The 27,518-nt window shown below is 39.2% G+C and overlaps 1 protein-coding gene and 1 long non-coding RNA gene across 2 annotated transcripts; both read right to left on the bottom strand.

Moving 5' to 3' along the window:
- Positions 1-4,012: 4,012 nt before the first annotated feature.
- Positions 4,013-8,229, bottom strand: LOC135718369 (uncharacterized). The gene is made up of 8 exons (XM_073816147.1): positions 7,362-8,229; positions 7,080-7,154; positions 6,309-6,341; positions 6,080-6,142; positions 5,704-5,754; positions 4,904-4,936; positions 4,192-4,224; positions 4,013-4,032 (listed from the first exon to the last, which is right to left on the bottom strand). The coding sequence occupies exons 1-8, from the start codon at positions 8,227-8,229 to the stop codon at positions 4,013-4,015; spliced, it is 1,176 nt and encodes a 391-aa protein (XP_073672248.1).
- Positions 8,230-18,702: 10,473 nt separating this feature from the next.
- On the bottom strand, positions 18,703-19,429 carry LOC141282969 (uncharacterized). The gene is made up of 3 exons (XR_012337898.1): positions 19,340-19,429; positions 19,072-19,234; positions 18,703-18,889 (listed from the first exon to the last, which is right to left on the bottom strand). It is a non-coding gene; the product is annotated as an uncharacterized lncRNA (long non-coding RNA).
- Between the last annotated feature and the right edge of the window lie 8,089 nt (positions 19,430-27,518).

Here is a 27,518-nt window from a genome sequence, read left to right as displayed (position 1 = left end):
TAAGATTTTACAATTTTTGTAAAGGAGTTTAAATATGATCTACATGACTGTCTAATAAAGTGTTCATTGTGCATTTTTGTTGGTGTTTTTTACCAGCTTGTTCATGCTCTTTCCTATTGCTGGACTTCTTCTTTTTACTTTTTTGGTAAACAGCTTAAAAACAAAACAGAAACACATGTTCATCTAATTTAAATCAATCAAGCAAATGCAAAAAGTCATCCGGACCAAAATCTAGATTATATATGTCACTGAATTTTAAATGCGACTAGCATTTATATATCCTTAAAATGTATTAGGTAAAAACTTCTGTCTTGTCTTACCTGCAGATGTGCTTTCCAAGGCAGGGTCATCATCTGTGAAAGGGATAAAAAAAATACTGTAACATACAGAAGGTACTGCTTGGTCTACATGAACTTAATCAAACCTTGCTAAACATGCTAGTCAAATGAGATAAATGCCCACACCATCTGAGGTGCCTGGAAGATCCTCGGCAGGTCCCTAACTGGTTTTATTGCTGTGGTATGAATAATATAGTTTACTAACGATACCCTCAGGAATACCAAAATCTCGAAAAACATGATTAAAGAGGGCCTCAGGTGCCTCAAGGATGGTAGGAAGTTTGGGCAGAGGAATTGATTTGCATCCTTTGGAGAATCGGTCCACAACGACTAAAATGCAGGAGTCTTCTGGGGGTGTTGGTGATGGCGCAGACAGAGCAATCCTTGACATACCGTGATACATCCTGAGAGAGGGAAGGCCACCAGTACCGATGACTGAGGAGCACGAGGGTACGCCTGCTACCTGGATGTCCAGAGCCCGGAGCACAGTGCGCTGAGTCCAGAAGTTCAGTACGTAGGTGTTGAGGCCTTCGGGGGTCTCCGGCAGAGTGGGATGGTGTAAGTTTTTCTGGTTAATCTGTTCATTGATATCCCAGATGATGGGACTCAAACAACACGGTGGGAGGTAATATGGGTTCAGGTAAGGTGTCTTCAGAGGAGGCACTATGGATGCGAGAGAGGTTATCAGCTTTGACATTCTTATTACCAGGTCAGTAGGAAACAATCAAATTAAAGCGGGTGAAGAAGAGGTCCCAACGTGCCTGTCGGGGGTTTAGTCTTTTGGCTTCTCAAAGATATTCCAGATTGCGATGGCCCTTGATAACTCCAAACTGGTGCTTAGCTCTCTCCAGCCAGTGCCTCCACTCTTCGAGAGGAGTTTAATGGCGAGCATTTCTCTGTATGTCATAGTTCTGCTCCGCCGGAGACAACTTCCTGGAGAAGTAAGCACATGGGTGAAGTATAGGAGGATTCCCCTGCTGCTGATATAGGACAGCTCCAACTACGGTGGAGAACGTGTCAACTTCAACAAAGAAAGGGCGATCTGGGTTAGGGTGGATCAGGACTGGTGCAGATTGGAAAGATTCTTTGAGGAGATCAAATGCTGAGATGGTTTCTGGAGACATGGTTAGCGTCTTGGGACAACCCTTTAATGCAGAGGTAAGGGAGGACTGATTAGACTATAGTTATTATTGAATCTTCTGTAGAAGTTGGCAAAACCCAGGAAACATTGTAGATCTTTCACAGAAGAAGGTGAGGGCCAGTCCTGGATCGTCTCTACCTTACGTTGATCCATCTGTAATCCTTGTTGATTGAGTATATAACCCAGTAATTGGACGCTGGTGGTGTGGAACTCGCATTTCTCCAGTTTTAGATATAGTTGATGTCCAGGTAGCAGGTTAATGGCGCAGTCCCATGGCCGGTGAGGTGGTAACTTTGTAGCTATCTGCTTACTGAACACATCCTGGAATGCCCAGTAGTCGATGGGTATCTCCGTTTGGTGTTAAACTGAAGGACTCTTCACAGATGTGTAATAGACGGGGTAGAATGTTTCAGCAGAGTTGAAGACAGAATATTTTAAAAATTTCTGGATGGGAATAAGACAGGATTGGAAGCAATAATTTCCCCAACTGAGGACCTCACCGGTGCGCCAGTTAAATGTGGGTTGGTGTTAAATAATCCAAGAGCATCCCAGGATGACGTCAGCAGTGGATTCATCCACCATCAAAAAGGAGATCTCCTCTTTATGTAACATCAAAACATCCAGTCTGAAGAGTCATGTTGGGATGCGACCCTGGCCCAGCGGTTTCCCTTGTATTGTTTGTACCTTGAGTTTCTGCTGACAAAGCTTACGTATGTTCAATTCTTGAAGGAGTTGTGTGGAAATGAAGTTGGCCACTGAACCGGAATCGATGAGGCCTTGCACGGAGACACAGACACAGTAGGTTAACAGATGTACAGTGGTACGATTGAGAGTTTCAACTCTAGGGAGTATTTGAATGGAACTTACTGCCGGGTGCAAAGGTCGAATGGGGCATTCACGGATGAGGTGTTTGTCTCCACTGCAGTAAAGGCAGAGCTTGAGCTGGATGCGATGGAAGCATTCAGTGGCAGACAGGTGAGTAGAGTCGATCTGCATAAGTTCCAGTGCTGGAGGAATCTGGAGGGGAGCTGAGGCGGATGATTAGCAATGGTAAAGGATTCGACACAGGCTGTAAGACGCTGAGACACTCTTGATAGTTTTCTGGATCAGATTTTCCAATCCCATATTGTCGTTGTAAACCACTATTTGTTGACGTATCTGAGGACTGAGACCATGACAAGAGGCGGTGATCCGAGTTGACTCATTCCATAATATTCTCATTCCAGATATCCATGTAGGATATCTTCGGGTACCAAAGGAGGGTTTATTGGAGGTGAGGGTAAAAGTGACAGACGGACTACCTGAACCAACTCCGCGAAAGGACTCGGAGGAATCCTGCATCGTTGGTCTGGTCTTCTGTCACACACACCATCTGACTGTCTGTCTCTCCGTGTGTAAGTTTGACAAAGTTTATTAAAACACAGATGTAATCAAATGGATAATGGTAAGCAGTATGAAACAGTTCTTCAGATGGTGACTTAGCTGTAGCTTATAGTGTCTCTGTGGTTGTAGTGGTTGTAAGTGGTGAGGATCCGAAGATGAAGAGAAAGAATGGAACGAGGGACAGATGGCGGCGAGGGAATGACAGGTAAGTCCTGAAGGTAAGTTGAGAGGTTTAGTCGTATCATCACTGACAAGACCAGACAAAGGAGTGGCAGTGAGTGAGCTGAATATAAAGTGTAAGGGTGATGAGGTCCAGGTGACGATAATTAAAACTCAGGGAAGTGAGAATTAGTGGGTGGAGTGAATGAGGATGCTGGTGATGGAGATGCAGTCCTGACACTTTGAAGGATAAAGTACATTCATAACAACAAGTGCAATAAACATGAAACACGATAACTATGCTAAAAATAACAAGGTAAAAAATACAGAGCAGCCTTGTGAGAGAAATGGCCCTGTTTCACTTGGTATGTCTGTATTCTGTGGATAGTGCTGTTCAAAATATCTGTTTCATTTCATAGTGACATTTGCTATTTCCAATCTCACTGCAAATCAAACAGAAGGGCTTTGTGCTAAATTTGGGCAAAATAAACACATACTTGTCTGTCCAGTCTTCTTTAAAAACTCTATTTTCTCCGTCAACTTTTCTTTTTTAGAAACTAGCATCCTCAACCATCTGAATGCTCACACCATAAGGAAGTGGCGGTTCCGCTCTCATTACGTCAATGGTCAGTATGTCACAGGCTTACTGGGTGTCATGGCTACAGCTTCACACAGGAAATTTTTTAATAACTCGTTTTATTTTTGGACCAGGAATACTCTTATTAAATCTAAAAAGAAAACTAAACTAGACAAATTGTTTAATATGCGTTTTTAACGTAGCAAAAAAACACATTTAATTCATCATACTGTATAGAAATTAATGCACTTGAAATATGAAGTGCACGCAGGTCCGGAACAAGTTCACTTCGGGTCCGGACTTGAGTCTAGACTTTGAGATCCCTCACGATTGTCTAATAAAGTGTTTATTGTGCATTTTTGTTGGTGTTTTTTTAACAGCTTGTTCATGCCCTTCCCTATTGCTGGACTTCTTTTAACTTTTTTGGTAAACAGCTTAAAAACAAAACAGAAACACCTAATTTAAATCAATCGAGCAAATGCAAAAAGTCTTCCAGACCAAAATCTAGATTACATATGCCACTGATTTTTAGATTCGACTAGCATTTATATATCCTTAAAATGGATAAGTTAAAAACTTCTGTCTTGTCTTACCTGCAGCTGTGTTTTCCAAGGCAGGGTCATCATCTGTGAAAGGGATAAAAAAATACTGTAACATACAGAAGGTACTGCTTGGTCTACATGAACTGAATCAAACCTTGCTAAACATGCTAGTCAAATAAGATAAATGTCCATACCATTTGAGGTGCCTGGAAGATCCTCGACAGGTCCCCTAAATCGCTTTAGTGCTGTGGTATGAATAAAGTTTACTAGTAAGGTTTTGGTGTCACATGTTTATTTATATACAAGCATAAACTAGAGTAAAAACCATGATGATGACTAGATCTCATCTCACTATTCTTTCAACTAGTCTAATAATTATCTTTGGTCTAGTCTTGTTAGAATGATTGCTAGTCTTGACTAAAGTGCTGAGTGGCTGTTTTGGCCTGCGTGTGTTTATTAGAGAAGCAGGTATAAAGGTAAGATTTTACAATTTTTGTAAAGGAGTTAAAATATGATCTACATGACTGTCTAATAAAGTGGTCATTGTGCATTTTTGTTGGTGTTTTTTACCAGCTTGTTCATGCTCTTTCCTATTGCTGGACTTCTTCTTCTTTTTACTTTTTTGGTAAACAGCTTAAAAAAAACAGAAACACATGTACATCTAATTTGTGATCTCTTATTTTTCATTAAATGTATAACTATATACAGTCTTGTTAAATACTAATAAAACAGATTTAAAATAAAAACTTCCGTCTTGTCTTACCTGCAGCTGTGCTTTCTAAGGCAGGGTCATCATCTGTGAAAGGGATAATAAGTAAGGGATAATGTAGAGGCAGCCGGTAGTTATCGGGAAATAAGCCCCGACAGTGTGATCAGGACCCGACGCGAAGCGGAGGGTCTTGTATCACACTGAAGGGGCTTATTTCCCGATAACTACCGGCTGACTCTACATTATCCCGCTTATTACACGGCTACTTGTTACATAAGAAAAAAAACTGGACATGAATATGAATTTGAAACATTTTATTGGCATATTTGTTTTAAATTAACATTTTTATCCTTCCGCGAAACTTTGCACAGATGCATAAAATGATCGTAATACCTTATTAAGATCCTCTGCTTCATACTTGTCTGTCTCCATTTTTTTCTCTTTTAGCCAGTCTTTGAGAAGTTTTAATGCCCATTCTGTATTTTTTTGTGTGTTGGCTTCGTAGCTGTCATGCTCTATTTTGTCAAGTTCAGTCTCAGTAAGCTCTCTGTGTCTTGTCGTGGTTGTCCAGTGTTTGTCACAAGATGGCGCCAAACAGACAGTAATCTTTATTGATCTTTATTGGCGCGGAGCGATCTTACTCGTAAAAGGAGTACCGGCTATGCGTTATTTTTTTGGAGCGGTTATTATTCGAAAAGAACGAACCTGCAAATGTCTCAACTGACCAATCAGAATCAAGCATTCCAGAGAGCCGTGTAATAAAATACTATAACATACAGAAGGCCCTTCTTGGTCTACATGAACTGAATCAAACCTTGCTAAACATGCTAGTCAAATAAGATAAATGTCCATACCATCTGAGGTGCCTGGAAGATCCTCGACAGGTCGCCTAACTCGCTTTAGTGCTGTGGTATGAAAAATATAGTTTACTAGTAAGGTTTTGGTGTCACATGTTTATTTATATTCAAGCATAAGCTAGAGTAAACACCATGATGACTAGATCTCATCACACTATTCTTTCAACTAGTCTAATAATTATCTTTGGTCTAGTCTTGTTAGAATGATTGCTAGTCTTGACTAAAGTGCTGAGTGGCTGTTTTGGCCTGCTTGTGTTTATTGGGGAAGCAAGTATGTAGGTAAGATTTTAAAATTTTTGTAAAGGAGTTTAAATATGATCTACACGACTGTCTAATAAAGTGTTCATTGTGCATTTTTGTTGGTGTTTTTTACCAGCTTGTTCATGCTCTTCCCTATCGCTGGACTTCTTCTTCTTTTTACTTTTTTGGTAAACAGCTTAAAAAAAAACAGAAACACATGTATATCTAATTTACATCAATCAAGCAAATGCAAAAAGTCATCCAGACCAAAATCTAGATTACATATGCCACTGATTTTTAGATTCGAATAGCATTTATATATCCTTAAAATGGATTAGTTAAAAACTTCTGTCTTGTCTTACCTGCAGCTGTGCTTTCTAAGGCAGGGTCATCATCTGTGAAAGGGATAAAAAATTACTGTAACATACAAAAGGCTCTGCTTGGTCTACATGAACTGAATCAAACCTTGCTAAACATGCTAGTCAAATGAGATAAAAGCCCACACCATCTGAGGTGCCTGGAAGATCCTCGGCAGGTCCCTAACTCGCTTTAGTGCTGTGGTATGAATAATATAGTTTACAAGTAAGGTTTTGGTGTCCCATGTTTATTTATATACAAGCATAAACTAGAGTAAACACCATGATGATGACTAGATCTCATCTCACTATTCTTTCAACTAGTCTTATAATTATCTTTGATCTAGTCTTGTTAGAATAATTGCTAGTCTTGACTAAAGTGTTGAGTGGCTGTTTTGGCCTGCTTTTTAATAGGGAAGTAGAGTTTTTACCATTCTTGTAAGATTAATGTTTAATCTGATCAGGTATATACTGCAGAGCTGCAATTTTGGAGGTGAACTGACCCAATTGTCTAGTCATCACAATTTGGCCCTTGTCAAACTCACTCTTTATACTTAGTAATTTTTCACAATTTTAACACATCAACTTTCTGGACAAAATGTTTACTTCCTGACAAATATATCCCACCCATTAATAGGTGCCATGGAGAAGAGAAAATCAGTGTTATTCACTTTACCTGTCAGGGGTCATATTGTTATGACTGATCAGTGTACATAGTGTTGCATCATATGGTAAACTGTACTTTAATAATTTGCCATTGTATATTAATGCACTTACCAATTTCACTTTGTGTTAGCTGATCTGCCTCCTCAGCATCACTGTCATCACTTGAATCAGTTAAGTCTAGGGTTTCTAACAAAAACAAACAATTTGAGTCTTAAGTATAGCAAATGTTAGGAGCAAATAAAAGTATCAAATAATTCTGAAACTATTACTTTGGTTAATATATATTGTCTGTATGTACCTTAGCATATACACTTGATAACCTTTACAATAAAATATACTATAAACCATGCAGCAAAAATCACAAAAATCAAATTTTAACTTTAATAGACTTACCTTCAATGTCAATTTCTTCAAGTGATTTGCCTTGAAGACTTGTAAGAGAACCTTTTTCCATGGCAAGAAGAAGTTTAGAAATTTTTGCCAGCTGGGTTGTAGCCTCTGGAAGCCTGTAATATTCCCTGTGGACACGTATATCATGGCCCAAGAAGTCTGCCACTTGATCCAACTCATGGTTTTTTAAGTTCAGGACCTGTGATAATGTTGCTACATGCTTGCGCAGCTGTGTTGACCGGAGGAGCTCAGGGTTCTGGGCACCACACTCTTCTGCGTAAATCCGTAGACTGTCTTGACCTCGATATGAAGTCAAACATCTGGGTCTTGCAAAAAGAAATGTATTGTCTTGTGGAACTCCACACTCTTGTCTTTTGCTTATCAGAAGTGTTAAAGCATCGACCATGTCTGGTGATAGCAAAATTGCTACTTTACGCCCCCTTTTCCCCCTAATTTCTACTCTACTGAAATGTGAGCAAAGTTTCTGCTCAAATGCTGTAAGGCCAACAGCAACATCTTTGTGAAGAGGAGTTGTGTCCCTCTCCAGGAAACATTTTAATTGCATCCTTGCAACTTCTCCTACACGTCGTCGATTGAACAGAATAATTTTGGCAAGAGTCGATCTGCACAGTTCTCCATAGACTTTTGTTGAAGCAGTCTTCTTCAAGTTGTCAGTAGCTAAATCAGCGACTGTTTCGAGATGTTGATGAAGACGCTGAACATCTTCTGTAAACGGAAGGGTGGATGGTTTATTAAAATGACCTTCATGTAAAGTGGTTAAAGCACCATGAGACACAAGTTCCGACCATTTCGAATTAACCAACTTTTTGAAAGTCTGAGTTGACTTAATCCTTGCATCATCTTCAGCCATTAACGCTCTACAGCAGGGGTCTCCAACCTTTTTATGAGCAAGGGCTACCACAATGGATAAAACAATCTGGAGGGCTACTTTTTGATGTAGTCTACTTAAAACTTTTTTGTTTTACTTGTTTATTTAATTTAATTTGACTTGTTTATATGTTTTAGTATTGTTTAAAATTTTAACATATGTAAACCAAGCCAAGCTAATATAGAAAAATATGTAATGAATAAATATTACAGTTGAGACTATTAATAGAATGTGCTTTGGCGGGCACCTCACAGACTCTGTGCGGGCTACCTGGTGCCCGCGGGCACCACGTTGGTGACCCCTGCTCTACAGTGTATGATGTCACATAACTTGTTCAAAGAGTGACCAAGCTTAAGAGCAAGGCTTGGAGTCTGGTAAGTGTGTTTTGCTGCATCATACCCAGATACTCTTTTGACAGCCTGTATAATCATCTCAAAATTTGCAGGCTTAACAGCATCCTCAATCGTATGCAATGAGAATTGCTTTCTCAGGACCAACAAAAGTCTTCCAACCTCTCTTAGCTTCTGCCGAATGTAATCATGTTTAGACGGATCTTGGCCATGTTTATTGAAAAATGATTGTGCCAGCTGTAGGATGGTGAAATCACTCCGCACAGCAGCAGAGATGTCATCATCTTTCATTGGTGTTAGGAGTTTCCAAACACTCTGTGACATTTGCTGACAGAGAACTGAATCAGACATTGTCGCTAAAGCCAGTACCTTATTTCTTCCTGGTTGTTCCTGATCCCCTGACTTAGAAGGACAGTTCCGTACATGTCTCCACAATTCTCTGCGTAGGAACATTGCATGGCAATACATGCAATTCACATAATCATTTGGATTGTAATTTTTCTTCGGTTTACGTTTGAGTTTTAACTGCCCCGATCCACTGGCTAAAACACTTGCATTATGTTCATAATTTCCTTTATTTCTTAGTTTGTCCAGCAGTTTCTTACGTTCCTTGGAATGCTTCGGCAAGGCCAGAGCCCTAGCAACATCCATATTTGTGTTTTCATGAATTTTTAGGTGTCTTGTGAATTTCGATTGGGGCTTTCCACAAATATAACAGTAATTCTTATGTCCTGAAGTGGATATTTCAGAGGATGGTACTGATGGACCTTCCCCACATTCTGTGGTATCCTCAGACCCTATATTATCAATCCCTGTTTTGTTGGGTACCTGCTCGCCTTTCCTGCATGACTTTTTCAGTTGTGCTGTGCAGACTGCATCTTCAGGTAGGGAATCTTTTACTAAGACGCTTTCTTGGCAGTCTATGTTGGAGAGTGGTTTAGGGCACTCTAGTTCTAAAGACACCATGTCCGACTCCGAATCCTCTGAAAAACTACTGGGAACATAGTCCTTATCTGAGTCCTCCTTAAATAATTCTTCTTCAGAAATCTATAATAGAAAACAAATATTTATTAAATTAAAATATAGATATTACATACTTTTAAAAAGTATTATTAGTGAACTATTATTTTAAAGATTATTTGATAAAATTCACTTACTGGTTCAAATGAGTCAAGGTAAGGCATCACATTCTTGTTGTAGCAAGATTTATGCCAGAAACATGAGCAAACTAGACAGAATAGTAAATACAAGTTTAGATCCTGAGATTTGCTCTAAATTAGATCGTATCTACCAAAAGGGTTGGGAAATTAATAAATCAATAGAGATTGGTAACACATTACTGTACACATTAGAGTATCTTAGTTAAAACATGATACTTACTCTTACACTTTACACCAATCCATTTTAATGCAGAATACGGCCCACTACAGCTGGCACAATTATCCAAGCTTGACACGGTTGAAAGAATGATGTCATGTTTGCAAATCTGTTGAAAAAAATAATAACAATAACAAAATCTATTAAAAAATTGAATTAAAATGAATCTGATTAACCCATCTAAAGTGAAGTAAACTTCAAAAAGATGTTAAAAGTTTAACTAAAAGGTTTGGGGTTTAAATTAATTAAATATCATAACCAATGTAGGTTTTATCAGTAAATTATAAGTAAATATAACATCCAGTCTGACTGTAGTAAACTAAACCTCGATCTTCAACCAACCCCCACAACATGACATTTACAGTAAATATAAGGACATAAAACACCACACATATTCCAATCTGGCTGTAGTAACCCAAACCTGGATCTTCACCCAACCCCCACAACATGACATCAACAGTAAATATGAGGACATAAGACACATCACATATTCCAATCTGGCTGTAGTAACCCAAACCTGTATCTTCACCCAACCCCCACAACATGACATCAACAGTAAATATGAGGACATAAGACACATTACATATTCCAATCTGGCTGAAGTAACCCAAACTGTATCTTCACCCAACCCCCACAACATGACATTAAGAGTAAATATGAGGACATAAAACACCACACATATTCCAATCTGGCTGTAGTAACCCAAACCTGTATCTTCACCCTACCCCCACAACATGACAACTACAGTAAATATGAGGACATAAAACACCACACATATTCCAATCTGGCTGTAGTAACCCAAACCTGGATCTTCACCCAACCCCCACAACATGACATGAAGAGTAAATATGAGGACATAAAACACCACACATATTCCAATCTGGCTGTAGTAACCCAAACCTGTATCTTCACCCTACACCCACAACATGACATCTACAGTAAATATGAGGACATAAGACACATTACATATTCCAATCTGGCTGAAGTAACCCAAACCTGGATCTTCACCCTACCCCCACAACATGACATCAACAGTAAATATGAGGACATAAGACACATTACATATTCCAATCTGGCTGTAGTAACCCAAACCTGTATCTTCACCCAACCCCCACAACATGACATCAAGAGTAAATATGAGGACATAAAACACCACACATATTCCAATCTGGCTGTAGTAACCCAAATCTGTATCTTCACCCTACACCCACAACATGACATCTACAGTAAATATGAGGACATAAGACACATTACATATTCCAATCTGGCTGAAGTAACCCAAACCTGTATCTTCACCCAACCCCCACAACATGACATCAAGAGTAAATATGAGGACATAAAACACCACACATATTCCAATCTGGCTGTAGTAACCCAAATCTGTATCTTCACCCTACACCCACAACATGACATCTACAGTAAATATGAGGACATAAGACACATTACATATTCCAATCTGGCTGAAGTAACCCAAACTGTATCTTCACCCAACCCCCACAACATGACATGAAGAGTAAATATGAGGACATAAAACACCACACATATTCCAATCTGGCTGTAGTAACCCAAACCTGTATCTTCACCCAACCCCCACAACATGACATCAACAGTAAATATGAGGACATAAAACACCACACATATTCCAATCTGTAGTAACCCAAACCTGGATCTTCACCCAACCCCACAACATGACATCAACAGTAAATATGAGGACATAAAACACCACACATATTCCAATCTGGCTGTAGTAACCCAAACCTGTATCTTCACCCAACCCCCACAACATGACATTTACAGTAAATATGAGGACATAAGACACATTACATATTCCAATCTGGCTGTAGTAACCCAAACCTGTATCTTCACCCAACCCCCACAACATGACATCAACAGTAAATATGAGGACATAAAACACCACACATATTCCAATCTGGCTGTAGTAACCCAAACCTGTATCTTCACCCAACCCCACAACATGACATCAACAGTAAATATGAGGACATAAAACACCACACATATTCCAATCTGGCTGTAGTAACCCAAACCTGTATCTTCACCCAACCCCCACAACATGACATTTACAGTAAATATGAGGACATAAGACACATTACATATTCCAATCTGGCTGTAGTAACCCAAACCTGGATCTTCACCCTACCCCCACAACATGACATCAACAGTAAATATGAGGACATAAGACACATTACATATTCCAATCTGGCTGTAGTAACCCAAACCTGTATCTTCACCCAACCCCCACAACATGACATCAACAGTAAATATGAGGACATAAAACACCACACATATTCCAATCTGGCTGAAGTAACCCAAACCTGGATCTTCACCCAACCCCCAAAACATGACATCAACAGTAAATATGAGGACATAAAACACCACACATATTCCAATCTGGCTGTAGTAACCCAAACCTGTATCTTCACCCTACCCCCACAACATGACATCAACAGTAAATATGAGGACATAAAACACCACACATATTCCAATCTGGCTGTAGTAACCCAAACCTGGATCTTCACCCAACCCCCAAAACATGACATCAACAGTAAATATGAGGACATAAAACACCACACATATTCCAATCTGGCTGTAGTAACCCAAACCTGGATCTTCACCCAACCCCACAACATGACATCAACAGTAAATATGAGGACATAAAACACCACACATATTCCAATCTGGCTGTAGTAACCCAAACCTGTATCTTCACCCAACCCCCACAACATGACATTTACAGTAAATATGAGGACATAAGACACATTACATATTCCAATCTGGCTTTAGTAACCCAAACCTGGATCTTCACCCTACCCCCACAACATGACATTTACAGTAAATATGAGGACATAAGACACATTACATATTCCAATCTGGCTGTAGTAACCCAAACCTGTATCTTCACCCAACCCCCACAACATGACATCAACAGTAAATATGAGGACATAAAACACCACACATATTCCAATCTGGCTGAAGTAACCCAAACCTGGATCTTCACCCAACCCCCAAAACATGACATCAACAGTAAATATGAGGACATAAAACACCACACATATTCCAATCTGGCTGTAGTAACCCAAACCTGTATCTTCACCCAACCCCCAAAACATGACATCAACAGTAAATATGAGGACATAAAACACCACACATATTCCAATCTGGCTGTAGTAACCCAAACCTGGATCTTCACCCAACCCCACAACATGACATCAACAGTAAATATGAGGACATAAAACACCACACATATTCCAATCTGGCTGTAGTAACCCAAACCTGGATCTTCACCCAACCCCACAACATGACAACTACAGTAAATATGAGGACATAAAACACCACACATATTCCAATCTGGCTGTAGTAACCCAAACCTGTATCTTCACCCAACCCCCACAACATGACATGAAGAGTAAATATGAGGACATAAAACACCACACATATTCCAATCTGGCTGTAGTAACCCAAACCTGGATCTTCACCCTACACCCACAACATGACATCTACAGTAAATATGAGGACATAAGACACATTACATATTCCAATCTGGCTGAAGTAACCCAAACCTGTATCTTCACCCAACCCCCACAACATGACATCAACAGTAAATATGAGGACATAAGACACATTACATATTCCAATCTGGCTGAAGTAACCCAAACTGTATCTTCACCCAAACCCCACAACATGACATGAAGAGTAAATATGAGGACATAAAACACCACACATATTCCAATCTGGCTGTAGTAACCCAAACCTGTATCTTCACCCAACCCCCACAACATGACATCAACAGTAAATATGAGGACATAAAACACCACACATATTCCAATCTGGCTGTAGTAACCCAAACCTGTATCTTCACCCAACCCCCACAACATGACATTTACAGTAAATATGAGGACATAAGACACATTACATATTCCAATCTGGCTGTAGTAACCCAAACCTGTATCTTCACCCAACCCCCACAACATGACATCAACAGTAAATATGAGGACATAAAACACCACACATATTCCAATCTGGCTGTAGTAACCCAAACCTGTATCTTCACCCAACCCCCACAACATGACATCAACAGTAAATATGAGGACATAAAACACCACACATATTCCAATCTGGCTGTAGTAACCCAAACCTGTATCTTCACCCAACCCCACAACATGACATCAACAGTAAATATGAGGACATAAATCACCACACATATTCCAATCTGGCTGTAGTAACCCAAACCTGTATCTTCACCCAACCCCCACAACATGACATTTACAGTAAATATGAGGACATAAGACACATTACATATTCCAATCTGGCTGTAGTAACCCAAACCTGGATCTTCACCCTACCCCCACAACATGACATCAACAGTAAATATGAGGACATAAGACACATTACATATTCCAATCTGGCTGTAGTAACCCAAACCTGTATCTTCACCCAACCCCCACAACATGACATCAACAGTAAATATGAGGACATAAAACACCACACATATTCCAATCTGGCTGTAGTAACCCAAACCTGGATCTTCACCCAACCCCACAACTTGACATCAACAGTAAATATGAGGACATAAAACACCACACATATTCCAATCTGGCTGTAGTAACCCAAACCTGGATCTTCACCCAACCCCCAAAACATGACATCAACAGTAAATATGAGGACATAAAACACCACACATATTCCAATCTGGCTGTAGTAACCCAAACCTGGATCTTCACCCAACCCCACAACATGACATCAACAGTAAATATGAGGACATAAAACACCACACATATTCCAATCTGGCTGTAGTAACCCAAACCTGGATCTTCACCCAACCCCCACAACATGACATGAAGAGTAAATATGAGGACATAAAACACCACACATATTCCAATCTGGCTGTAGTAACCCAAACCTGGATCTTCACCCAACCCCACAACATGACAACTACAGTAAATATGAGGACATAAAACACCACACATATTCCAATCTGGCTGTAGTAACCCAAACCTGGATCTCTACCCAATGATTCATTTTTCATAAACACTCACCGGCTGTGATGTTTTACGCCCATCTCCACGGACAAATGAGTCAGGTTCTTTAGTCTCTGAAGTTACCTGTTCAGATTAACAAACAAAGTAATAACAAATTAAATTCTCAACACGATTGATAAACCATTTTAACAGAAACCTGTGTGTTTGAATGAGAATATATAGATTAAATGATTCACTTTTCATAAACACTCACCGGCTGTGATGTTTTACGCCCATCTCCACGGACGAATGAGTCAGGTTCTTTAGTCTCTGAAGTTACCTGTTCAGATTAACAAACAAAGTAATAACAAATTAAATTCTCAACACGATTGATAAACCATTTAACAGAAACCTGTGTGTTTGAATGAGAATATATAGATTAAATGATTCACTTTTCCTAAACACTCACCGGCTGTAATGTTTTACGCCCATCTCCACGGACGAATGAGTCAGGTTCTTTAGTCTCTGAAGTTACCTTTGTAGATTAACAACGAAGTATTAACAAATTAAATTCTCAACATGATTGATAAACCATTTTAACAGAAACCTGTGTGTTTGAATGAGAATATATAGATTAAATGATTCACTTTTCATAAACACTCACCGGCTGTGATGTTTTACGCCCATCTCCACGGACGAATGAGTCAGGTTCTTCAGTCTCTGAAGTTACCTTTGTAGATTAACAACGAAGTATTAACAAATTAAGTTCTCAACACGATTGATAAACCATTCAACAGAAACCTGTGTGTTTGAATGAGAATATATAGATTAAATTATTCACTTTTCATAAACACTCACCGGCTGTGATGTTTTACGCCCATCTCCACGGACGAATGAGTCAGGTTCTTCAGTCTCTGAAGTTACCTTTGTAGATTAACAAACAAAGTAATAACAAATTAAATTCTCAACATGATTGATAAACCATTTTAACAGAAACCTGTGTGTTTGAATGAGAATATATAGATTAAATGATTCACTTTTCATAAACACTCACCGGCTGTGATGTTTTACGCCCATCTCCACGGACGAATGAGTCAGGTTCTTCAGTCTCTGAAGTTACCTTTGTAGATTAACAACGAAGTATTAACAAATTAAGTTCTCAACACGATTGATAAACCATTTTAACAGAAACCTGTGTGTTTGAATGAGAATATATAGATTAAATGATTCACTTTTCATAAACACTCACCGGCTGTGATGTTTTACGCCCATCTCCACGGACGAATGAGTCAGGTTCTTCAGTCTCTGAAGTTACCTTTGTAGATTAACAACGAAGTATTAACAAATTAAGTTCTCAACACGATTGATAAACCATTTTAACAGAAACCTGTGTGTTTGAATGAGATTATATAGATTAAATGATTCACTTTTCATAAACACTCACCGGCTGTGATGTTTTACGCCCATCTCCACGGACGAATGAGTCAGGTTCTTCAGTCTCTGAAGTTACCTTTGTAGATTAACAACGAAGTATTAACAAATTAAGTTCTCAACACGATTGATAAACCATTTTAACAGAAACCTGTGTGTTTGAATGAGAATATATAGATTAAATGATTCACTTTTCATAAACACTCACCGGCTGTGATGTTTTACGCCCATCTCCACGGACGAATGAGTCAGGTTCTTCAGTCTCAGAAGTTACCTTTGTAGATTAACAACGAAGTATTAACAAATTAAATTCTCAACACGATTGATAAACCATTCAACAGAAACCTGTGTGTTTGAATGAGAATATATAGATTAAATGATTCACTTTTCATAAACACTCACCGGCTGTAATGTTTTACGCCCATCTCCACGGACGAATGAGTCAGGTTCTTCAGTCTCAGAAGTTACCTTTGTAGATTAACAACGAAGTATTAACAAATTAATTTCTCAACACGATTGATAAACCATTTAACAGAAACCTTGTGTTTGAATGAGAATATAGATTAAATGATTCACTTTTCATAAACACTCACCGGCTGTGATGTTTTACGCCTATCTCCACGGACGAATGAGTCAGGTTCTTTAGTCTCCGAAGTTACCTGTGCAGATTAACAAACAAAGTATTAACAAATAAAATTCTCAACATGATTGATAAACCATTTTAACAGAAACCTGTGTGTTTGAATGAGAATATATAGATTAAATGATTCACTTTTCATAAACACTCACCGGCTGTGATGTTTTACGCCCATCTCCACGGACGAATGAGGCAGGTTCTTCAGACTCAGAAGTAACCTTTGTAGATTAACAACGAAGTATTAACAAATTAAGTTCTCAACACGATTGATAAACCATTTTAACAGAAACCTGTGTGTTTGAATGAGAATATATAGATTAAATGATTCACTTTTCATAAACACTCACCGGCTGTGATGTTTTACGCCCATCTCCACAGATGAATGAGTCAGGTTCTTTAGTCTCTGAAGTTACCTGTTCAGATTAACAAACAAAGTAATAACAAATTAAATTCTCAACATGATTGATAAACCATTTTAACAGAAACCTGTGTGTTTGAATGAGAATATATAGATTAAATGATTCACTTTTCCTAAACACTCACCGGCTGTAATGTTTTACGCCCATCTCCACGGACGAATGAGTCAGGTTCTTCAGTCTCAGAAGTAACCTTTGTAGATTAACAACGAAGTATTAACAAATTAAATTCTCAACACGATTGATAAACCATTTAACAGAAACCTGTGTGTTTGAATGAGAATATATAGATTAAATGATTCACTTTTCATAAACACTCACCGGCTGTGATGTTTTACGCCCATCTCCACGGACGAATGAGTCAGGTTCTTTAGGCTCCGAAGTTACCTGTCCAGATTAACAAACAAAGTATTAACAAATAAAATTCTCAACTTGAATTGATAAACCATTTTAACAGAAACCTGTGTGTTTGAATGAGAATATATAGATTAAATGATTCACTTTTCATAAACACTCACCGGCTGTGATGTTTTACGCCCATCTCCACGGACGAATGAGGCAGGTTCTTCAGTCTCTGAAGTTACCTTTGTAGATTAACAACGAAGTATTAACAAATTAAGTTCTCAACACGATTGATAAACCATTTTAACAGAAACCTGTGTGTTTGAATGAGAATATATAGATTAAATGATTCACTTTTCATAAACACTCACCGGCTGTGATGTTTTACGCCCATCTCCACGGACGAATGAGGCAGGTTCTTCAGTCTCTGAAGTTACCTTTGTAGATTAACAACGAAGTATTAACAAATTAAGTTCTCAACACGATTGATAAACCATTTTAACAGAAACCTGTGTGTTTGAATGAGAATATATAGATTAAATGATTCACTTTTCATAAACACTCACCGGCTGTGATGTTTTACGCCCATCTCCACGGACGAATGAGGCAGGTTCTTCAGTCTCTGAAGTTACCTTTGTAGATTAACAACGAAGTATTAACAAATTAAGTTCTCAACACGATTGATAAACCATTTTAACAGAAACCTGTGTGTGATTCACTTTTCATAAACACTCACCGGCTGTGATGTTTTATGCCCATCTCCACGGACGAATGAGGCAGGTTCTTCAGTCTCCGAAGTTACCTGTGTAGATTAACAACAAAGTATACTAAAGTATCACAAATTTACAACATGATTAAAGCTTATGTTTGAATAATTGTTTAGAGCAAAATAACATTGAAGAAATAACTGTTATCTATACCTGGTGTCTCCATGGCCATTCAGAATCCCCATAGTTATAACAGATTTCTTCCCCAGGACTAATGTCCTTTCTAGCAAATAAACACAAATGGGGCTTTTTGTCCACTGTGATAATTTTCAATTTGCTGTTGGGGTTCACGTGATCATCATTCACAAGACGTCCTAAAGATCCATCTTCTTTGGCAGCATCAACCCTGAAACATTCAAAAAACATAATGCTACTATAACTTAAGTTATAATAACAGATTCAATTACACACCACATAAATGCAAGTCAGTAGTTTTCTATAACTGTTGCTATTACTTGCAGTAATACAGTTTGACTTATAACAGTATATTCATAAGACATTGTACATTAAATAAAACCATATACATACCATAATTGTTTTCCATTAAAACGGAATTCAAATAAAAACACTTCGAGTGAACTGTCATATAATTTGAGTCTTCTTTCATATTCCTCTTTTTTTATGACCTCTCCTCGGTATTCAAGGAGAAAATCTCCTCTATGAAAGTGAGAAGTGGTGAACACTCCCCGACCTAACAAAGAATTAGTCTGATTAGTCACAGAAAAGTTTTAACTAAAGATTTAGAGCATGGTTGAAAATCCATGACTTAACCATAGGTCTGTGTTACTTACTGTACCTTTGAATGAATTGATATATTTTGCTACAAATCCAGCATTGTCTTTACACATTGATGCATAATATACTGCCTCCTCTTCTGGTTTTTTTTTTACATCTCCTGGGCCTTATTCCTGCCATTTTCTACAAAGGTCCAGAAAAGCAAGTCATTTTGTTTGTGATTTATTGTTTTATACCTTAAGAACATAATTAATAACCCATAGTGATCTATAGGCTCAAACTAAGTAAAATTACAACATTAAAGTAATCATACAGTTATAAACATAAACATAACATTTCTTGAGGGCAATTTTTGAAGGGGACACAAATAATACAGCCAAATTTTACATATAAAGGACATGTAATGTTACACAGAAGAAAACCTTACTACTATTATTAGTGTAGCATGAAGACTGTACCATATGCTCATTATTTCTCTTTGGTTCAATGAAAAAACTGACTAAATGGACCAACATTTTCTTCTTTTAAACTATTTAACTTATTTACTGGAATATTTTTGAAGTTGTTTACAACCAAGTCACCAAAATAAGATAAAAACACACTGAACAAAACCCATCACACAACAGTAAATCTATTAGCCTTATTACAGTTCACATATGCTTATCACAATGATATTGTAGTTGGTATGGGTGACTTGGTATACGTTACTGTAAACAAGCTACCAGACAATCTAGGTAAATTTATAATCACTAAAAAGCTTACTCACGGAAAAAATCATCAGTTAACATTTTTTTTGTTGATATAACTAATTACACAGCATCGTCAGTATTAAACACAAACTAATCACTTCGATGTTTTTGAATAAAATAGCCTGGAACTCCTCTCAACCACTGTCTATAGAATAATGTGATCTTGAACGACAATAACTGAAATCGTTATAAACTAAAACAGATTTTAACATAAAGAGTAGCTTTATGCTTATCATTAAACTTACCTTACAGCGATGAGTGATATCGTCGTCGTCTGACATCCACGGAGAAAATTCATCGGTCAGATGGGAGAAAAGGGTTCAGTGTGCAGTGCTTTTTATATATAACTTTGTAAATGTAACATATGGCTATTATTTTATACTTGGATTATATATTTTCCAATACCGTCGTTGTCGTAGATCAGTGTTTACATCGCTTGAGGTTGACAAATTCCGACATTATGAAGACTTCTGGCGGTCAGCCAATCAGAAGCCGCGATTTCATACACACGTATTAATAATCAATGAGGAGGCGCAGTACCAAGTCCGGCCTACAGAGGCGCACTTCCGATACACACGTCATACACAAATTCAGGTTTATGTGAATTATAAAGACATGTGGAGAAAATTTGGATTTCAGCTCCACCTAGCTGTTGGAGGACTTCTACATTGCCCGAATTATGAGGACACAGGCCATGTCCTTGTAATCCAAAATGTCCTTATAATGTGGCGTGTATTCATATGAAATGTCCTCATAAATCACAAAGACCAACACACACACACACACACACACACACACACACACACACACAGAAACACAACCACACACAACTACACACACACACAGACACACAACCACAAAATTACACACACAAACACAATATTATACACCCAATCATACTCACACAAACACACACATGTGACGGGTCTCTGGCTTCCCCGCTGCGGCCGGCCGGTGGGTGGAGCTACCGATACATCATCTGCACCTGTTGCTTGTTATGTTTCATTATTTAAGATCGGCGTTGATTGTTTTGGAGAGAGATCTCCGTTTGGGTTGTTCGTTTGGTTATTTTGGGTTTTGTTACTTCTTTATTTTGTAAGTATTGATTTGTTAATTTTGTGGTTCCCAATACATTTGTTTTTTAATTGTTAAAAGCCTTAGCAAGTTCCGTTTAATTATTATTTCCCTTAAATAAAAGATTCAATGTTATTTTGGGTTTCACTGCGTCCTCCTTTTTTGTCATAACTTGAGCCGGTTGTGACAAATTTGGGGGCTCGTCCTTTTAAGTTTTGAGTAATAATTTAAGTTGATTAATTTCTTGATAATTTGGCTGATTATAATATTTGGTTATTTGTTGAAATTTTAGTTTTGGAGGGCTGCAGTGAATTAGGTTTATTCGTTTACTTTTGTTGTTGTAAACATTTGTGCGGAATTGAATTTAGTAAGTAAGCTATTTTGATAAGTTGAATGGGTGATAGTTTTGAAGTGCATTTCCCTAGTTAGGAATAAGAGGGTATCCTTAACGGGATGCTCTGTTTGTTATTTTAATTTATTTTTTTTGTATGGTGAAAGCGGTTAGAGCAATAGCTCGGGAACACGTCCGTGTTTGGTAATAGCAACTAGTCAATTGGTTGTTGTTGCAAACACTGGTTTGTAGTGTGTAAATACCCGCCGCAAGTAACTATATGAAGACTAGGGTTCAGTTTAGTTAGTTTATAATTTAGTTAGGGGGAGCTGCGCTTCAATCTTGTTACCTATGTATTAAAATAAGCTTACTTTGTTTTGTTATGGCGTCTGTCGAGGAGTTTATTAAGACTCCATCAGATGATCTTTTGGATGACTTTTCGAAAGACCAACTTTTAGAAGTTGCGGATCATTATGAAATTACGTTATCTGTCCAAGATAAGCGTTTAAAAGATACAATTAAAACGGTCATAAAAACCGAGCTGAATGAACGTGAGATATTAAAGTCGCAATCAAAACCTGTTGCGGCTACATCTAAAACGTCTGAGTTGACGTTTGAACAGCAAAAAGAACTGTTGTTGATTGAAGCTGCGACAAAGGAAAAAATATTTGAAGCCCAAAATCGTCTCGAATTATCTAAGATTCAGTTGCAACAACAACAGATAGACCTAGAACGTTATCGCTTGGATTTGATTAAAGTTGGAAGAATTTCTGGCACAAATGGGTCAGAAAGTGAACACGACTTGCGTGGATTTGATATTGTGAGTAATTTGAGACTGATTCCAAAATTTGATGAAAAAGATGTGGAACGATTTTTTGTATTATTTGAACGTGTTGCTGAGGCAAGAAATTGGCCAGATGACGAACGCACTTTGATGTTGCAATGTATTTTTACGGGCAGGGCTCAAGAAGCATACTCCTCTCTTAGTACAGAGGATGCGGCAAATTATCAGACTGTGAAGACCACGGTTTTAAAATCTTATGAATTAGTTCCGGAGGCATACAGGCAAAAATTCAGGTCTTGGAGAAAAGGGGAGAAGCAGACACATGCTGAGTTTCTACGTGACATTTCGATGTACTTTAATCGCTGGTGTACGGCTTCTAAGGTTGAAACACTAGACGACTTAAAAGATTTGATTGTGCTTGAACAATTCAAAAATTGTATTTCTGATCGTGTAGCGACTTACATAAGCGAACAAAAAAATCTCACTGCTTATGAAGCAGCTGTTGCCGCGGATGAATTTTCGTTAATTCATAAGACGTCGGCTAAGATGTATGGAGGAACTAGTCGTAGTGAGCCGTGGCGTAAGTCTGCACAGCCTGGTAAATTTCAACGTGAATTTGTTGGAGGACAAGATAAAAATAATGTATGTATTTATTGTCATACATTTGGTCATTGGAAAAATGAATGTCCGATGTTGAAAATGAGAGAAGCGTCCAAAAACAGTTCAAAATTTCCACCTGCGAAACCTGTTGCTTTGGCTGTTTCGGCATTTAATCCTCATGAGAAAACCGTTTGCGCACCCTGCGATCTGGCTTTTAATGCCTTTGTTACAGAAGGTTATGTAAGCTTGCTTGATTCTGAGGAAAAGGTGCCTGTAAAAATCCTGCGGGACACGGGTTCATCTGAATCCTTTATTTTAGAGTCAGTACTGCCCTTTTCATCAACCTCGTATACAGGAGATAATGTGCTGATACGTGGCATCGGTATGGATGTTATGACCGTTCCCCTCCATCAAATTGTCCTGCAGTCTGATTTAATTCAGAGTGAAGTGGAAATTGGTGTTCAACCTTGTTTGCCAGTCGGAGGAATACAGGTTATACTAGGGAATGATTTGGCAGGAAACCGCGTTTGGAAAGATTGTTCGTCAAACCTGGTGGTGACCCCGTCTCCCGTTCTTCACGAATCGGGGAGTGAAGATCATTCTTCGGTCATCACCACAGTTTTGCCGTCCTGTGCCGTAACACGAGCTATGACAAAAAACCAAATAGCTGATCCAAAGGAGATTAGTACTTTGGAAATTCCGTCAATTTTGTCAGTATCGAAAAATGATCTTGTGATGGAACAAAAATTGGATTTGACCCTAAATGAGCTGTTTGATCGGGTTGTTCCGTGTGACGCGATTGCCAATCTTCCTTCTGGTTATTACCTAGATGACGGTGTGTTGGTTCGAAAATGGGTACCACATGGAGATTTTGCAATCGGAGACCCTATGGTACAAATTGTTGTTCCTCAGAAATTTCGGAGCATTGTGCTACAAACTGCACATGATACATCTGGCCACTTGGGTGTCAAAAAGACCTATAAACTGCTCTTAAAGCGATTCTTTTGGCCAAAATTAAAACGGGATGTTTCTAGTTACATTAAGTCATGTCATACTTGCCAACTTACGGGAAAACCTAATCAAGGAATAAAACCAGCACCTCTTTATCCAATTCCTGTGATAAGTCAACCTTTTGAGTATTTGATAGTGGACTGTGTCGGCCCTTTGCCGAAGTCAAAGTCAGGCAGCGAGTATTTATTCACAGTTATGTGCCAGGTAACACGTTATCCATCCGCTTACCCGCTTCGTTCTATTACTGCGAAAAATGTCTTGAAAGCACTTACGCAGTTTATTTCTGTCTTTGGAATACCACAGGTTATTCAGTCAGACCAAGGTAGTAATTTTACATCTAATGTGTTTGGTCAAATATTAAAGCAACTTCACATTAAACATAATCTTTCCAGTGCTTACCATGCGCAGAGCCAGGGAGCTCTGGAAAGATTTCACCAAACACTGAAGTCTTTACTACGATCGTACTGCACTCAGATGGGGAAAGATTGGGAAGCGGGGTTACCCTGGATGCTGATGGCTGCTCGTGAGGCTTCACAAGAGAGTACAGGTTTTAGTCCTAACGAGCTTGTGTTTGGGCATGATATCCGAGGTCCTTTGGATGTTTTGGCTGATGACTGGAAAAAATCTGATCCGCCAAAAAATGTTCTGACTTATGTTAGCGATTTCCGTAGGAGAATTTTTGAGGTTGGTCAGATAGCAAAAGCGCGTTTAGGCAAGGCACAGGACCGAATGAAGCGCTTCTTTGATCGCCGTACAGAAGTTCGTTCGTTTCAACAAGGTGATCAAGTTCTTGCGTTGTTGCCTATTGTGGGTTCGCCTTTTCAGGCTAAATTTGTTGGACCTTACACCGTTGCCCGTCAAATATCAGATCTAAATTATTTGATTGAAACTCCCGATCGAAACAAAAAGACCAGAGTGTGTCATATAAATTTGCTAAAACCCTATTATGCCTGCCGGGAGGTTAATAAAATCATTACTGGTACTGACATGAAAGAAATAAAGGGGTCGGATATTAAACCTGTTCTTTTGACACAAATTGTTGGACCTGATGTAACCCCCTCTGAAGATGAGTTTTATCCTGGTGATTCGGCTTTGCAAGGCCGTTTGCAAAATTCAGAGGCTCTTGCAACGCTAGGTGATCGGCTCAATTATTTGGTGGATGAGCAACGTACTGACTTGATTAATTTAATTACGGAGTACATCTCGCTGTTTTCCGATATTCCATCACGTACTCATTTAATCGAGCACGATATTGATGTCGGGGATTCTATTCCTATTCGTCAGCGCTACTATCGTGTTTCAGCAAATAAGAAAAAACATCTGGATGCTGAAATTGACTATATGCTTAAAAATGGTATTGCCGAACCCTCATTTTCTAGTTGGGCGTCCCCGTCGTTGTTGGTGAGTAAATCTGATGGCTCCTTTCGATTTTGCACGGATTATCGAAAGGTAAATGCGGTTACCAAACCGGAATCTTTTCCTTTACCCCGGATTGAGGATTGCATTGATCAGGTGGGAAGTGCCAAATTTGTGACCAAGTTTGACCTTTTGAAAGGGTATTGGCAAGTACCCCTAAGGGAAATATCTGCCTTTATTACACCGTCTGGATTATTTACTTATAAAGTAATGAGCTTCGGTTTGCGAAACGCGCCTGCCACTTTTCAGCGATTAATGAATCGCGTCATCTCTGGTTTAAAGGGCTGCGCGGTATATTTGGACGATGTGGTAGTTTACAGCCACACATGGGACGAGCATTTACAGCATATTCGGGCTTTGTTGGATCGCTTTGTTGAAGCCAATTTGACTGTAAATCTATCAAAGTGTGAGTTTGCAAAAGCTACTGTTACCTACCTTGGTAAGATTGTGGGTCAAGGTCAGGTGCGGCCGGTTCGTGGGAAAGTAGACGTCATTGATAATTATCCTACTCCAACTACAAAAAAGGAATTAATGCGTTTTTTGGGCATGGTGGGATTTTACCGTTGTTTCTGTCGGAATTTCTCTGTGGTGGCTGCGCCTTTAACAAATTTATTACGTGGGACCGTAAAATTCCATTGGAATCATATTTGCCAAGAGGCTTTTGAGAAGATTAAAATGTTGCTTACAGAAGCTCCTGTATTGGCGGCTCCGAAATTTGACCAGCCTTTTCAATTACAAGTAGATGCAAGCAACATAGGCACGGGTGCAGTCTTGATCCAGAAATCCGAGGAAGGTATTGACCTTCCAGTGGCTTTCTTTTCCCGGAAATTTAACTCATACCAGTTAAATTATTCTGTAATTGAGAAAGAAGCACTGGCTTTAATATGGGCATTGCAACACTTTGATGTGTACGTGGGGGCGACGGAGGGTCCTTTGGTCGTCTATACTGACCATAACCCATTAACTTTTTTGCGCTCCTTACAAAGCCCAAACCAGCGGCTTATGAGGTGGTGCCTATTTCTCCAGGCTTATTCATTAGAAATTCGCCACATTAAAGGGTCGGAAAATCTAATTGCTGATGCCCTGTCGCGTATTTATACGGTATGAACGTTCTGCTGGTGCACCCGTATTCTTGTCTCTCTTTTTTTTCCCCTTTCTTAGATTTTGCTTCCTAGGCGCCAAGGTTGCTGGGAGGTGATGAAGAACTGAGGGACTGAATTTATGAGTGTGTCCGACATGGCCTAATACTGTTTGGGAAACAGGGTGATTTGTTTTTTTGTGTGTTATTTTATTTATTATTGGTGGTCTCTTCTTTTTAGGAGGGGTGTGTGACGGGTCTCTGGCTTCCCCGCTGCGGCCGGCCGGTGGGTGGAGCTACCGATACATCATCTGCACCTGTTGCTTGTTATGTTTCATTATTTAAGATCGGCGTTGATTGTTTTGGAGAGAGATCTCCGTTTGGGTTGTTCGTTTGGTTATTTTGGGTTTTGTTACTTCTTTATTTTGTAAGTATTGATTTGTTAATTTTGTGGTTCCCAATACATTTGTTTTTTAATTGTTAAAAGCCTTAGCAAGTTCCGTTTAATTATTATTTCCCTTAAATAAAAGATTCAATGTTATTTTGGGTTTCACTGCGTCCTCCTTTTTTGTCATAACTTGAGCCGGTTGTGACACACATAAATGTCCCAACTGCCCTAAATGCCCCATTATGCCCCAAATGCCTCATCTGCCCCAACCGCCCCATTTTGCCCCAAATGCCCTATTTGCCCCAACTGGCCAATTCTGCTCCAAATGCCTCATCTGCCCTTAATGCCTCATCTGCCCCATTCTGCCCCAAATGCCTCATCTGTCCCAGTCTGACCAAACTGCCCTAAATGCCCCAACTGCCCCGTCTGCCCCAAATGCCCTGTCTGCCCCAACTACCCAATTCTGCCCCAACTACCCTAAATGCCCCATCTGCCCCAAACACCCAATTCTGCCACAACTGACCCAAATGCCCCAACTGCCCTAAATGCCCCATCTGCCCTAAATGCCCCATCTGCCCTAAATGCCTCATCTGCCCCATTCTGCCCAAACTGCCCTAAATGCCCCAACTGCCCTAAATGCCTCAACTGCCCTAAATGCCCCAACTGCTCTAAATGCCCCAACTGCCCTAAATCCCCCATCTGCCCTAAATCCCCCATCTGCCCTAAATCCCCCATCTGCCCTAAATGCCCCATCTGCCCTAAATGCCCCATCTGCCCCAATTATCCAATTCTGCCCCAAATGCCCCAAC

This window comes from Paramisgurnus dabryanus, chromosome 11 (assembly GCF_030506205.2).
Source record: "Paramisgurnus dabryanus chromosome 11, PD_genome_1.1, whole genome shotgun sequence".
In the NCBI taxonomy this organism is placed as follows: Eukaryota; Metazoa; Chordata; class Actinopteri; order Cypriniformes; family Cobitidae; genus Paramisgurnus; species Paramisgurnus dabryanus.
The sequence above is the reverse complement of the archived record's forward strand: the minus strand, read 5'-3'. Positions and strand labels throughout refer to the sequence as shown.

Coding starts and splice junctions, on each gene's coding strand:
- LOC135718369 (XM_073816147.1), bottom strand. CDS start 8,229: ATGGCTGAAGATGATGCAAGGATTAAGTCAACTCAGACTTTCAAAAAG. Junction 6,143..6,308: donor CTTAGAAAGCACAGCTGCAG/GTAAGACAAGAC, acceptor TTTTTTTTTAAG/CTGTTTACCAAAAAAGTAAA. Junction 4,225..4,903: donor CTTAGAAAGCACAGCTGCAG/GTAAGACAAGAC, acceptor TCCCTTTCACAG/ATGATGACCCTGCCTTGGAA.